Source organism: Serinus canaria, chromosome 2, assembly GCF_022539315.1.
Source record: "Serinus canaria isolate serCan28SL12 chromosome 2, serCan2020, whole genome shotgun sequence".
Taxonomy (NCBI): domain Eukaryota; kingdom Metazoa; phylum Chordata; class Aves; order Passeriformes; family Fringillidae; genus Serinus; species Serinus canaria.
The window spans coordinates 138,424,147-138,439,528 of record NC_066315.1 but is presented as its reverse complement, the minus strand read 5'-3'; the positions used below and the strand labels follow the sequence as shown (position 1 = coordinate 138,439,528).

Below are 15,382 nucleotides of genomic sequence, written 5' to 3'. Positions count from 1 at the left end.
CTGCTCCTGCTTTAAGACTGGTGGGTTTTTGGTGGAGGGGTGACCCAGAAACTCAGTGTGCTAAATGACTTCTTCCTCTAGCCATAGAGAAGTTAGCAGCGCTTGTCTTGCAGAGCCCTGAACCTGCCTTTGGAAGGAGAAATGGTTGGCCATCTGTTGCCAAGAGATCTGATTCTCGTTGTTCTGGTTACCTGGTTTCCAGTTCACACTGGATGCAAACAAGCAGCTGTCAATGCCTGTTGCTTGTGCCAAAGCTGGCTTTGAACAGTTCTTGTAAAGGAAGCTGACAGATTTTGTAATTTCCATAAAAAGGAAAGTCTGTGTTTTCTGGGTGGAACTTTCAGAGTAGGAATAACACTACCATTTTTTGAGTTACTTGAAAAGAAATAATTTCTCCATGGAACTGAATAACTTGTTTTCTTTGCCATTAATAGTAAGGGGTTTTTTGATAAATGGTAACTTTTTAAAATGCTTGAGGCAGCATACAAGGGCTTGGACAGTTTATCTAAAATGGCTTGAAGTGAACAGGGTTTATTAACTTTTTGAAGTTAACTTGTGAGAGCTGTAAGACTATTAATAGTTACTTGTATAGAACAAGGCAGTTACATACTTAGAAGAGATAACAAACTACTCTAAATAAATAACCATTATCAAATTTGATGAATGTTAATGTTCAGTGTCAAAGATACTCTGCTGCAATTGAGAACTGAGACAACACTGCTTGTCATTTGAAAAAAAATCCCAAGGGGATTTTTGTTTCAGAGAGCAATCACATGTGTTTACATCTATCAAAGGATGAAAATCTACACATGTTGCTTTTCCCGCAGCCTTCTCCTAGACAAACAGGCAAGCTACAGACAGGATGGGTGGTCAGTGCAGTGGGTAAGAATTGAGGTGATGGGCCACACTCAGAGGGTGGTGATCAGTGGTTTTTACTCAGGCTGGCAGTCTGTCACAGATGGGTCCCCCAGGGAACATCGAGCGTCTTCAGAAATTATGTGGAGAACAGCATTGAAAGCAGCATTGCCAGGTTTATTGATGAGAATGCTGGTGATAAGGTGGACCAGAAGGGAGGGACATCTCACAGAGAGACCGGGACAGGCTGGGAGAGCAGGGGAGCAAGAGCTGGATGAAGTTCAACAAGTGCAAGGTCCTGCACCTGGGACAACATAACTAAAGAGCCCAGAACAGGTCAGGATCTGTGCTTGGAGAGCAGCATCACTGAAAGGGACCTGGGGGTCTTGGTGGATGAGAAACTGCCCAAGAGTCAGCAGTGTGTGGCTGCAGCAGATCAGATCCTGGGCTGCCTCTGCAGGGCATTAGTAACAAGACCAAGATGTGATCATCCCACTCTGCTTTGTACTCAGTCTGCACTTCAAGCAGGTGTATAGTTGCAGCCCTCACAATTCAAGAATTGTGGGCAGACTGCAGAGGGTCCAAAAAGGAGCCATGAAGATTATCAGAGGGGTGCAGGACCTGCTCTGTGTGGGAGGAGTGACTTTTCTCCCTGGGTAAGAGAAGGCTTAGGGGGGCTTCATCACAATATTCTAGTACTTAGAACACAGCTGCAAAGTAGATGGAGTGTCTCTCTCCTCTACATGGAAAGGAGAAGGATTAACAAGTAAAAGAGATGTTTCATCTTGAGAGATGCACCAAGAGATGTTTCATCTTGGTATGAGAAAAGAGTTTTTTTGCAGTGGGAATAATCAATCAGTGGCACAGCCTCACCAGGGATGTGGTGGATTCCCCATTGCTGGAGGTTTTCAAGATGCAGTTGGACAGAGTGCTGGATAATCTCATCTAGGCTCCCTTTCCCATGGAAGGCTGGAACAGATGAACTTGTGAGGTCTCCAAACCAGGCCTGGTATATGGTTCTTCTGGCTAATAAGATTTGTTCTGCCTAAGGTCAGGTTTAATTTATCATTACTGTCCAAATTGTTTCATAGTTCCTATATAAATTTGAAGAGCAGGTTGAATGCATTAGTAGCAAAGCTTTGGAAGCCTAGAAAGCTTAGTTTACACTATAAGGCAAATAGCAGGGAGGACTTACTTCATTTCTAGCAGAAATAAGTTTAAAACACAATTTATTTATTTTTTTATCACAAAAGTGTGGTATTACCTGGTTTTGTTATCCAGTACAATCAGCCTAAAGGATTAATCCCCCAGACTTCTCATTTTCTAATTGAAAGGCATTTTAAAATCCTTTTTTGTTAGTCAGAATAATTACAGATTGCTAATGATTGTGATTTCATGTTTGCAGTGTTGCAATTCTTTGCTGTGTGGTAATAAACTACTATTTTTGTTACATGCAAAACAACTTTTGTTTGCAGTGTTCTAGCTGCTTTCTGTCCCAAGCCAGGAAGAGCAGCTGTGCATTGAGCTGAGCTCAGGAAGTCACTAATCCCTTAAAAGTATGTTCTCTGCATAGTTTTTCAAAGGTTTCTGGTTTTTAAGGCAAATTGTAATTCTGATCTGTATGGATACAGATTTGCTCTGTCATCATCCAGAACTGTGTAGCCATGCACTGAGCAGTGCACTGTGGGAGCTAATACATTCTGCCTCTAAACAGGGCTTGGTGGAGCCTCCCCAGTGTAACCAGTTTTGTTTTGGCTGGATTGTGGGAAGAGCAGGGCTGACTTGCAAGTGGCCTGCAAAAGACTGTCCAGACATCCTCTAAGCAGTATTTTAATGTAGTTGCCTTCTCCTAGCCCAGAAAGGGGTCTTAAGTTCTAGTTGTCCAAAGCATTTTTAAAACTTGTAATAGAATGAAGTGCTGGTTCTTACATTATAAATAAATGCCTCTTCTGTTAAAAGCAACTTACTCTAGTGAAATAAGAAAAAAATAATAAGTATTAGAATTGATTGGACTAAAGTTATATTTTAAAATTTTTGGCTGAAAACAAACCAAAATAAGGATGAAAAGTTGAGCTGAGGTACTTAGAGCTAAAAATACAATTGGCTAGGGGAAGAAAGAAATACATTGCTAGGACCACAAGATGGAAAGCAATAGAAATGGTTTTGGACCTCTCTATTCAGTAGTGATTAATACACAGCCTTCATTGTTTTGAAGAAATGAGAAGAGAATACTGCTGTAAAAATCTTACAGTTATGCACCTGACAAAAAGATCACAATAAAAATTCTTTTATGTTTTGTGTAATGAGTGGTCATGATGATGATTTCCCGTGTAGTTTCCTAATTTGCAATATTACTCTGATAATCAAAGAAATTTTGTAATGTAAGTTACATTTCAAACTAACAAGCTGACTTTGTTTCCCATTTTCTACAGGCATGTGCTGATAGGTTTCAAACTTTTAGCTGCAAAGTATAATGATTTGAAAAACTAATGAAGGCTAATGAGGGGAGCATGACTGCAGTTTTATATAAGCCCTGTAGTAGTCCTCTTTCTGTCCTATGTAAAGATAGTAATCTTTCACAGATTCCTGTGTATGAGAATTCCTGTCTGTATTCTCTACAGAAGATGTTATGCTTCTGATTCTTGAAAGGATATTAGAATATGTTCATTTTAGGAAGCACACAATGCCAAGATGAGCCTTTACTCTGATTTTACCAATCAATGCTCATGCAAATAGTCAAGTTGGTTGTTACTGAACAATTGAAGCATGTGAGAGTTTTGTAAATGTTTTTATTTCCATGTAAAGTAAGATACTTTTTACTTTGAATTTGCTCTATAATTAGTGGAATTCCTCTTTAGTTGCAATGATTCATTCCCTTTATGTGCTAATTTAGAACTCATGATTGTCTTCATCAAAATCCTTCTTTATATATATATAAAGTTTATATATATTTTATAGTTTATATATATTTCTATAGTTTATATATAATAATAGGCATTTTGTTTTATTTTGCTTTGCAGTTGATAGGAGCTATGAAGAATTACAGTGGCTACTCTCTATGGTTCAAAATGATCCTGTACCCTACATAAGGTAAGTGAGTTAATAAAGAGACAGGTTTTTGACTAATGCTGAGGCTATTAGGTAAATTCTTCCACTGGAATCACTAGAATAGATCAGATCCTTAACTGCTTCTTCACAAAACTGTTTTTCCTTCTTGTTATTTTACATTAATTGAAACATGTTTAGGTGTTTCAACAGTTCACATCTCAATAATTAGTATATTCTGTTCTTATTCTGCATTATGTAATTTTCGTCTTTTTTGTTCTACCTTGTGCCAGAAGTCTTAAGTTAAAGATTATTTCCTGATCATAAATAGAGTGTATAAGTATGATGTTGCATATGGCAAAAAAGTCTTCATGATATTTAGAAAAGACAGAGGCTGAGACATAGTGCACACAGTATTTTGACACCAAGGGGTGTAAAACAATTGTCAGACTGTAGATGGGGTGAAAGGATCATGTGAAAATGTGGTGAAATTTCTAGAATTTCTTGTTTCAACTTCATTTTCACACAAGTGGTTGGCCATTTTAGCATGTTCATTACAAACCTATGAACACCAAGGTTCATAATAATTGTTTTTTCCCAACACTTTATTGTTATGACCACCATTGAAATACTGAGTTTCAAAGTTAAATAATACTACTTTTACTCTCTCTATTTAGGTGATTTCTTACAAATACCAAAGCTGCAAGGTTGTTCTGTTTCATTCCTGTCATTCTTGTTAATGGAAATAAATACAGGTTTAGCTTCAGTTTAAGAAGGAGATTTAATTTTATTTGTATCTTTTTAAAGAGGAGTTTAAATTTTGAATTGAGTGTAATATGTTAGTCTCTTCTAAAAGAAAATGCACAAAAAAGAAGTATCTGCAAGAGTCTTCTTGTTCCAAATGTGTCAGACAGCAAGGTGAAAGCTGGCTACACAGAGAAAAATTGTTAAAATAATAAGTAATGAAACAAAGAATTCATTAAATGTTTTCAAGGCCAAGTTTGAAGAAACAAAAATTTATCTCCTTTCAGCTCAGTCTGTAGATACTGTAAGCAGCCTGGTAGTGCAGGATCTTCAGAAACCAAAGTAACATAAGAGGTGGCAGTGTTTGTTTCCACGAAAATGTGCAAGTCACTGGTTTTGGGGCTGCCATTTTGTGTCAGTCATAAATATTTACTGTTATTTAAAAACCCTTTGATATCAGCATGTAAGGAGTTTATTTGCCAGTGTTATATCTTCTTGGTAAACTTCCAAGTCAGTGTGCAAAAAAAGATCATGACTAAACAGAAGAGCTTAATGTAGCCTACAACTGTTAACAGTTATGTCTAAAAACATCCTGCTGCTTTGCACCTTACTTTTTATCTCTGAGTTATACTGCTGATGGTAAATGTATGTCTAATGCATATTGTGGACAGAAGGAAGAAGAAAAAGGCATAGTTGGTTAAAAATTTGGAAGTAATCATGTAAGTTTAATAAGTTTTTAAGAATATTGCAAACTCATTAGACTTTTCATCTTTAGGTTTTTTCTTTTGGATTTAATAAAGATTATTTTTCTGTTTCTTTCAGGCACAAGATTTTGGATATGCTGACTAAGAATCCACCTTTCACCAAGAATATGGAGTCCCCCTTATGTAACGAAGCTTTGGTAGATCAGCTTTGGAAACTGATGAATTCAGGTTAGGGTTTTTGATTTGTTTGGTTTTTTGTTGTGTTAGAGTTTTATTGAGAGGTTTTTTGAAATAAGTATTAAAAACTTGCTTCAGAATATGCTGAGAGCTCTCTTAGTTTCAGTAGTTAGAAATTGAAAATCCAGTCTTAGAAGCTGAATATCATCTTTGTACTTCCAGAACACTCTTAGTGACATAGGCTACCAAACCTTGTTTTTAATTCTTCTGGTTACTGATCTAGTGTGCTTTGATGTCCTTCTACACAGAATCATACTTTGAATGTTCAAAATTGTACAAGCAAGTGTTTTCTCAAATAGCAGTGTCTGTGTTACACTTAGAGTTTGCTTTACATTAGATAGTCTCTCTTTGTCCTCTTTTTCTCAGAGAGTATGAGAGGACAGCATTGATATAGATAATTTAAGTGAGATTTTTAGGGGTGCATTATAGGCCTAAAACTCAGTTTGCCTTGTGAGATTAGGAAAGATCCTAGTGAGAGAAAGGCTTCCATCTTTACCATTGACCCATTTTTCATTACTGAAGTAGTTTTATCCAGTCCTGACAAACTGCCCTTTAACATCTGGCACATTACCACAGAAATTACATATAAACATTTATATAGCTTTTTTAGGTCATTGCAGGCTTTCTGTTCTCTGTGTGTCATTATATTCAGTGTTTAAAAGTTTACAGCTACACTCCAGGTGTTGAAGTGGGGAGACTACTAGTAGTTCAGTTTCATAGGAATTGCCAAGTGTCAGACACAGAAAATAAACAATTTTGATGTTCCCACCAGAGAATTTGTTTTTGCTTTTTCATGAGAGAAGAGAGTGTGCAGCGTTACAAGCAGTACCTCTTTTTGTAAGTGACAAATAGGGTATACATGCTTATTAAGGTTCATGGGGCTTTAAGCACCTAAACTTCTATGCCTCAAGATGACATAATGTTTCAGTTAATTTTCTGTGAGGGATAACTGTGGCATTCCAGGGCGCCTTGAAAATTTTTTTTTGATGTGTGTCATGCTAGTAGCCAGGTTTAAAGGTGCATGATTCTAGAATCATGAGTTGCTTTCATTTAACATAAGCACATGTAATGGAGAACAGACTCTGATTGGTATATGTAATGGAATTTTTTTCTGTGTAAATCTGAATTAAATTGATAATATCACAATAGTTCTAAAGTTAATATTTTTGAATGTATCATTCCCTGGGGAGTATTTTAATGTTAGAAATGTCCAGATTAATATTCATATGCTTTCATTTGTAACTGGGTATGTGTAGCTGGTCATTTGTAGGGTAATTTGCCCTGGTAAGTGCAAGCTAAGCTTACTCCAAGCACTATTTTGGCCCCATAAAACTACTATTTACACTGATAGGTCTTGTAATTTTATTTTGTGCTAAGTCTTGCACAGCCACATTAATATGGCAGTTGGCACATCTGTGTCTTGTTTACCAGATATAGTTCAATTCCTGCTGGGGAACAATATGTTCAATAAACTTGCAATCAGTCAAGAGCTGGGCTGAGTTAACACCAGAACTGCTGTATTTGCAGCATTGCACCAGATGTTAAATGTCTTCTGTTGTGATTGGTGCCAAACGTGCTTGGACCATTTGTGTATGAAGATACTAAAGCAGTACACAGTTTGTAGTGAAAAATAATAAAAAAATGAAGCATTGCTTTACGCAGTAAGAATACATACTTTGAGTATGAATACAAATTAAAGTATTGAGTATTCAGTGAAGTTCATGATGTAGTAATGATGTTAAAAAGCATACTTGTGCATTTCTCTTATCAGTGCAGTTTCCAGAGAGTAAAGATCTTAGTCATGCTTAAAGCTCTTACTATATTTTGTGGAATATCCACAAATTTTGGAAATAACAGAATATAATAATATCCGCAAATGTTTGTGGATATTCTTCAAATTTGTGTAATATCTGCAAATCCGTTGATAGAGGAAGCCAGTTTGTAACAAAATCTTCTATTTACTTGCCCAGTAGAAGAACTTAAGAGTGCAACTTGAAAAATAAAGGCATATGGGTGTGGTTATTTTTCTTTTATTTTTCATTATATTATTATAGCATTTACTTTTCCAGTCTTGTTCTACTAAACATGTCTAACATACAGCCCAGGAAACTTAAAGACTTCCTTTCAAACAGGAGAGTTTAAAAAGAAAGCAAGTGAGTAAGAGCTAATAAGAGGCAGGAATAATGAAGGCAGCACAGAAAATGTCATAATCTGGTGGGCCTGGGTTACTTAAGCTGTTATATTTGTGGGAGAGGAGGAGATTTTATCTCTGTATTAACAATCTCTTTTGTATTTTAGGAACTTCACATGACTGGAGATTACGATGTGGTGCTGTGGACCTCTATTTCACACTCTTTGGCCTCAGCAGACCTTCCTGTTTACCTTTACCAGAGCTTGGACTTGTTCTTAACCTGAAGGAAAAGAAGGCTGTACTCAATCCAACGATTATCCCTGAATCAGTTGCAAATAATCAGGAACCTGTGATCAGTTCTAACAATCACGGGCAGTCAGTAGGATTTCAGAACACCGTAAGCACAAACCATCTGCGTCCATCCTCTTTGGCTTTTGGCTGGCTCCAAGTTCTTGCATGGGTTGCTGATTTAATTTTGTATTGTGTTCAAGCCTCTAATGCTTTACCTAAGCTACCTTCTGACCTCATTGCTCTTTATTCTGTCCACTTGAATGGCTGGCATATACCATGACTTTTTGGACATTTTTTAACTGTTTTGCATTGCATATGCAAGCTTTTTACTTGTTTTTTTTTTTCCCTAGTCTCATCATTTCTGTTCTTTATGAAACTTTATATATTGCTTATGAGATATGAAATTATTCACAGAAATGTTTGATGCTGTGATGAAAGCTTTTTTCATGAGACTGTTTCTTATAGGCAAGTTACCCAATTTTCCAAAACAAAACCTTTTATCATTAAATATATTGCATCTTAAAATACATAGATACTCCTCATTTTAAATAACTTAAAGTGATGTGAAAGTTGAAATTTTAACACATCTGCATTGAACATTTGAATCTGACATTTTGGTATTGTGCTCTGAAGGATTTGTAACAACTTCTGAAGAATGGCATACATTCAGTTTGATATCTTTCTGGATTTGGGGGCTTCAGTCCTAACACATATTTCATTGCGTAGTTAGAAAATAAATTTTTATAAACCATTAAGGTCATACTTTCCTCAAAAATAACTGCCACTGCTGCAAGACCAAGTATATTTATTGTGAGGTGGGAAAAAATCAACAGACATGGAAATAATAAGTGATTTTTTTCTTAACAGTTTCAAAACTAGCATGTGATTAGCATGTTTGAAACTCTTTCCACCCTTTTGAATAGGATGGTTTACTCTTACTTTATCATAGTTAATGTCTAAATAGTTTTTATTGAAAAGTATGCTGTGAGTACTAATTAACAGTACCCTGCAGGCCCTTTCCAGCAGGGGGAGAAAATGCTGGTAGAGTCAGATATTGTTAGACCTGTCCTGCATATCTACAGAGCATGTAGTAAGTCCTAATTTACTGCACCTAATAATTAGAATTAAAAAGCAGGAAGCATTTTGTTGGCAGATTTTTAGGCTGCAGTTCAGTGAACACCCAACTTTTTTTGCAGCCAGACTACCAAAAGATTTCCTCTTAACTCTTCCTAAACTTTCCTGTCCCTTGTGCTGGCATAGTAGTGGTTGCTGCAACAGTGAGCTGGATCAGGGAGGATCTGGTTGAATAGTACCTTCTTATGAACAGATATTTCAGTTTCCTGAGCCAGTTTGTCAAGTAGTTGTAAAAATGCTTGTGGCACTCCAGGACAGAAACGTGTGTGGATGAGGTTGCTTCCACACCAGTGCAAGCAGTGTACTGGCTTGCACTGGTGTAGAAATACAGCACTGGTATAAGCCTCAATTTGTTCTTCGTTCCTTGTATCTTCTCCTATTCCTCATCTTCATACTCCTACCACTTACCTTAAGGTTACTATTTTCATTGTAACTCCCCCAAAATTCAGGGAAGTGATTTTCCAGTAGTATAAAACAAAGACTGCCTCATGTCAGACAAAGTTAATCCAGAAGCGTTTCACAATAGCAGTGCCTTGGACAAAGTAATAGGGATGAAAAAGGGAAATGCATATTTGAGGGGGAAAAAAGAGTAAACAGGTGATAGAATTTATCAGATTAACTAGATCCTTCAAAGTAGACACTGAGAGCATAAACGTGTTAAAATCAGTACTGATGGAGTAGTGCCACTGAAGCTACTGAGGATGATTGAAGTTACCCACTTCATAAAATGGAACTTGAATTGTTCAGGACAAGAGTTTGTGGGGCTAGAGTGCCCTTTCTAGGATAGAAGAAGAGCAGTTCAGGGGAACAGTATATGCCCTTGACAGTATATGGTATATATGCCTTTTATAGTTTTTAGTGAACTTTTAATTATGTTTGCTTCTGTGGATGCTTTATTTTCCCTTTTAATTTTGTCTGTAGGACTTGTTGAAACACCTATCTCCTATTTTCATTACTATATGTGTAACTTAGGAGACTCTCCTATTTCTCTATTTCTTTGACCTAGTTCTTTTTATAATCTAAGCAGTAATTTACAAAACAGTTTTATTCTTTTTTAATAAATATTGTTGTAAAATAAAGAAAAAATTATAATTACTCATTATGATTTGTACTAAGTAAAGTAAGCTTTAGCTTTTAAAGCAAACTAAAAGAAGATTTAGCTAAATCCCATGTGTAGATCAGAGGCTATCACAGTTTTTCAACTGAGATTTGTCCTGAGGAGAGTCTGCAAGGCACAGATTTATAGACAGGCTATTCAGAGGCAGCAAATGTTGTTGCACACCAACAGTACCATGATTGTGAGAAGCAACAGAAAAGATGCCAATGCTAGATATGCAGAGGGAGCAGGGATAGAAGTAAAGAGAAACTATGTTTGTAGGAGTGGTTGGCACAAATCCATACAGGGTTTTAGAAAATACTTCTTGCCAGAACTACAGAGAAAACTTTGTTCAAATCACCCACTTTACTCAGACGATTTTGCAGGTATCAGGTCACTTTCTCTGAAACATGGATCTTGCTATCTTCTAATTTTGGTCTTTTAATGCTGCTTCAGGAGGATGATCATCTTATTAAGGAAACAGCATCCAGCATTTCTGGTCATCAGCAGGGGGTGAAGAGGAAGGCTGATATGCCACTCGGGTCTCCATTGGAGCCAGGGCAAATACTAGAGAAGAATGAAGACAGTAAAGTCAAACTCAAAATCAGAGTAAGAAATGGAAATTCAACTTGCACAATGTGTAGGGTGTTCAGAGTAACAGCAGTGGTGTCTGCTGGCTTCCCTTGAAGCTGTGTTGAAACAAAAGGCATGCTGTGTATATATATGTATAGCAGTTGTTATGCATACTTTGGCAAAATCATTTCCTATCAGATTCTTTATTGGCTGTCAAGAGCTAAAGTTGACAGATAATGCTCTTGTTCACACAGCTTCACAGTAAATTAGAAAGAAGGAAAGACACTGACCCTTTTTAATTTTACTGAATTTTTATTCTTTTGCAGTGGTAGATATCACTTCCTTTCCCTCTCACCCCCAGTTTACCTCAAAAATAAAATATATTACATTCTGTTTAGTAATGTTTTAATGAATTATTAGCATCTGCCTTTTTTTTTCCTGATATCTTAGTTCTCAAACTCTCAAGAGGAAGAAGAAATTGATATGGACACAGTTCATGACAGCCAAGCCTTCATTTACCATCATTTGAATATGCTAGAGAGACCATCCACACCAGGTAGGAGTAACTTTATAGGCAAGGTGGTTGTATTTTTTTAAACTACTTCAGTTGTGAGGTGATTTTTTGCTACTGCTTATTTCCATACATACAATGTTGGTAAGTGTTAAATGTTACTGGAATTCCAGGAACTGCAGAAAGGGTGCATAAGAATATTTCTTTAGTTTTCAGTAGAGGCACAGATAAGTGTATACATGTGTATTTTTACACATATCTAAGTAAGACAAGTGTAAATCATGCTTATGAAAGTGAAAAGCTAAGGAATGAATAGAAGAGCACAAAGTTTAAGTAGAATCCCATAAGCAATTAGGTAAAACTTGTTTTGCCGTTGGTTTCATTTAAAAAATTACAATTTTGAAGGTTAAAAAAATAGCAAGACTCTTCAGGTTAAAAAAACCCTCAAATATTAATGATTTATAACTTAACACTAGCAAATGTTAAAGCCTCAAAAATGTTCAAAAGTGCTTTCCAAAGTTGAAAAGATTGCATCTGTGAGAGAAATTGTTTCATTTCAAGCCCTTCCTTTCTTTTTGCTTCTCTTAGTATCTTTTTTTATACAATACTTGACAAAATTGTTCTCAAGGCATAGTGTTTCTTAGAAACTTTAAAACAGGTTGAACTTCCATCTTCTTTATTTCTTTGTCACTAGCCAAGAAATTTGCTGGTTTGTCTCATTTTCTCAAAATGCTTTAACAATGTGTCTGAAGTTCAGTTCCAGAATGTGCCAGTGGAGCAAAGCTGAGGTCACGTGACAAAGTACCAAGCATTTTGAGGGATCTTCTATACAGATTCAGAACAAGATTTTAAGGTTGCAGTACTGTGTTGTGTAAAAGTGAAGTTTTTTGCTTTAAATTTCAGAGTAGTTACCCACCCTCTTGCTTGTTTTTCTGTTTTTATCCAGTGGCTGCCTAGTGTAAAACAGAAACAGACCTTAGCAGCAGGATCTGGAATGTTGGTTCCATGTTGGGTTGCCCTAGGTCCTGAGCTATGCTGACAGGAGACCTTACCTGCTTTCTCTGGACCAGGCAGTTTAGTGGCCCCATTTAAGAGAAGGGCTGGTGGATGCTGCTGTCCTGAGGATCCTGCTGAGGTTGGTGCCTTGGTGCCAGTGGTGGAGAAGCTGGAGGCTCATACTCCATTATGAGCCTTGGACATAACATTTTTCCTTCCTTGGCAGATGCTCTAGCACTAAGGGAGTTTATATCTTTCTTTTGATTTTTTTTTTAATAAAAAGTAACTGCTGTCGCTTCTCAGACAAGAAATTAAGGTCATATGGGGACATTAAAACACAGGGAGGTCTAGTTTCTGGATTCCAGATGGCCTTCAGTTAATGACATGTGCCTACAGCCAACTCCACCAGGACAGCTTTGCTATTAGGTATCTAGAGTAGCAAAACCTACAGCTTTTTTACTTACTTCAACAGGGTAAAGGAGCAGGCTGCATATAGGTTACTCTCATGAACTTAGGAGCCTCTATCTGCAAAGCTTTAGTTTAAACTTCTCAGAGCTGCTTGGAGTTTTGTTCTCAATGTTATGGTCAACCATCACATTTTCTGTTGTGGCAAAGAATAACGCACCCAGGGCATGCAAGTGCAAAGCTGGTTTCCTGAGGATTAGTATTTATAACTCTTACATGATATTTTGGAACAATTTTTTCACTGGATTTACACACTCTATGGAATATAAAGTCATAAACAAAAGTCTGCCAAATACGTCACAAATGGGACTTAGGGGACCCTCTGCACGCCAGCTCTGTGCTCCAGGACTGTTGTGGATTAAGTTTGTGCTGGGGGTCAGGAAGGGTAAATTCTGACCAAGAGTGGAGCAGTGGCCACTTAGCTGGTGCTTTTGTAGACCCACAGCAGACACAAGCTACTTCAAGTCTCACTTGTGTCCTTAATGACCTTCTCACCTCTACTGTTTAGACATTCAGCACACGGTAATGCATTTTCTTTCCTAGGTAATAAATGAGACAAATGCCAGGTTTTGCACCAGAATTCATTCTAAATAGTAAGCCTTTGAAAAACATTTTGAAACACGTCAGATTATTTTATTCCTTTTTTTTTTGTTTGTTTGTGTGGTTAGAAACAGTTCCACTTCACATATTTTTTGCTTCTAAAATTTCACCTGTTTCTTATTCATGGCATTTTTCTCAGAAGCAGAGATATATGAATTACAGACTGAGTAAATAAAGATAGTTCAGTCTTTAGGAAATGGTATACTGCTGAGAAGAAACAGATGGGGAAGAATAAAAGCATACATAAATAAAATTGTTCACACTTAGGAGTGTTCTGTTTTACAAAGGAATCCCGGGGCCTGTGAGGTTGTGCATCAGTGATGGAGGATGGGTGCATTTCAGGGAGTGATTATTGTGAAACAGATTGACAGGAGGTTCTGAAATGGTCTCAGTGTCTTGTTAGTAAATCTGCCTCAGTTCTGACTCCTACTTGGAAGGAGTGAGCTCTTAGTCCTCAGTGTTCCTCCCCCAGCTGTGGGCTCTGTCCCCTCGTGTCACATGAAGTGTTAGGTCATCAGCTGAACACAGCATGTGGAAAGCAGCTGCCAGGAGGAAGTTCACGTTGGGTCCTGTAGTATCTGTGGTTTTTTGCTGGATTGTTGGGTTGTTGTTTTTTTCCATTTTCCAGGCCACCCCAAATGATCATTTGGATTTGGTCAAGTAACCCCTCCCCCCAAACAGAAAAATATTATTTTTCTTTAAAAGGTGGGGGTGGGGGAGTTAGGGTGAGAATATTTTTGCATGGTTCTGCCCATGGATGTGAAAAGTTAAGGCTGAGACAAAACTAGAAAGTTTTCTAATGCAACACGTGCTGGATTACAGGTTTCAGTTTTATAATTATAGCACCTGTCCCAGTTCATACAGAAAATAATAGGTTTAAATCCTACTAAAGCATCCTGACTATGATAGTAAAACTCTGGCAGTTGTAGGGGAATCTAATAATTTTATCAAGAAATTATTAAAACAAAAAAAATCAGTTGTGAATTTGTCTAAAGAATGCTGTTGTGATGATTACTCATCTGCCCTTAGGGTTGGAAACTTGGTAGCCTCCTTTGAACCTCCAAGGCTGTGCAAGGTTACATTTCTAATGTGAGAACAGATTTTATTTGCAATTAATCATCAAGAATATTAGGAACGCTCCCTTCACTTAAATCTTAACTTTCAATATGAGATTTTCTGTAAGCAACAGATTTGATCTCTCAGGCTGTACGGTGACTTGCTTTGTTGACTTCAGTGAAATCAGATAAAGGTACACTTCTTTAATATTTCACTCATCTGAAAGAACAGTATGTCAGAAGTAACCTTTAAAAGGTTCTGCTGTATCTGTCAGTGGTTATTGATTGGCCTGGTCTTTTCTGCTTCCAAAATAAATGCCTGGCTGTAGGCTGGATGATCTGCCAGTGAAGTTACATGTCATTATCGCTCATCACTGATGAACACTTAACTGAACTTTTTCCAAATAGTTTTGATGGTTTGAAAGTTAATAAAAAGCAGCATCCAATTCTCTTTATTTCTGCATAGGAAAGAAAAATAAAATGCAGTGATGTTGTCTCAGTGCACTGGCAGTTCTTTTTCTGATGACATTCACGGGCGGTGAGCTTTGAGGACATCCTGAGCATTCAGACTCACATCAAAGAGATTCCACGGCTATTCTTTTACTTCTTTTGCAGTTTTCCAGGATAGTCAAATTGGAAATTGGTGCTGCTGACTTTGTGGTTGCTTTGTTTACTGCATAGATGAAACTTTGGAGGTCTAGACCACAGTCATAATGTTGATCAAATTGTGGTCTTGTTTATCACAGTTACTGCACTTTCAGGAAATTATGGTTTATCTAGATTGACTTTTTTCTGAAACATTTTGAAACTGGACTTACTGCATATGCTGCAGTAAAGCATAGAGGTAGACTACTGTAGTTATTATGTTTAAACAGTACATTTACAGCAGCAGATCCAAGCCTGGGGTGCAAATCACTGCATCTGGAGTTTGGATGCAGGAGTAAA

At 37.1% G+C, this 15,382-nt stretch overlaps 1 protein-coding gene across 4 annotated transcripts in view; it reads left to right on the top strand.

Moving 5' to 3' along the window:
• The window catches only part of TAF2 (TATA-box binding protein associated factor 2), a 59,992-nt gene that overhangs the window by 37,613 nt on the left and 6,997 nt on the right, over nt 1-15,382 (top strand). For 2 of the 4 annotated variants that reach the window (XM_050970587.1, XM_050970586.1), the window contains exons 21-25: nt 3,876-3,945; nt 5,467-5,576; nt 7,884-8,113; nt 10,694-10,846; nt 11,261-11,366. In XM_050970587.1, the coding sequence (XP_050826544.1) occupies nt 3,876-3,945; nt 5,467-5,576; nt 7,884-8,113; nt 10,694-10,846; nt 11,261-11,366 (669 nt within the window). The remainder of the gene's footprint in view (nt 1-3,875; nt 3,946-5,466; nt 5,577-7,883; nt 8,114-10,693; nt 10,847-11,260; nt 11,367-15,382) is intronic. The other 2 variants (XM_050970588.1, XM_050970589.1) reach the window with 2 other exon arrangements.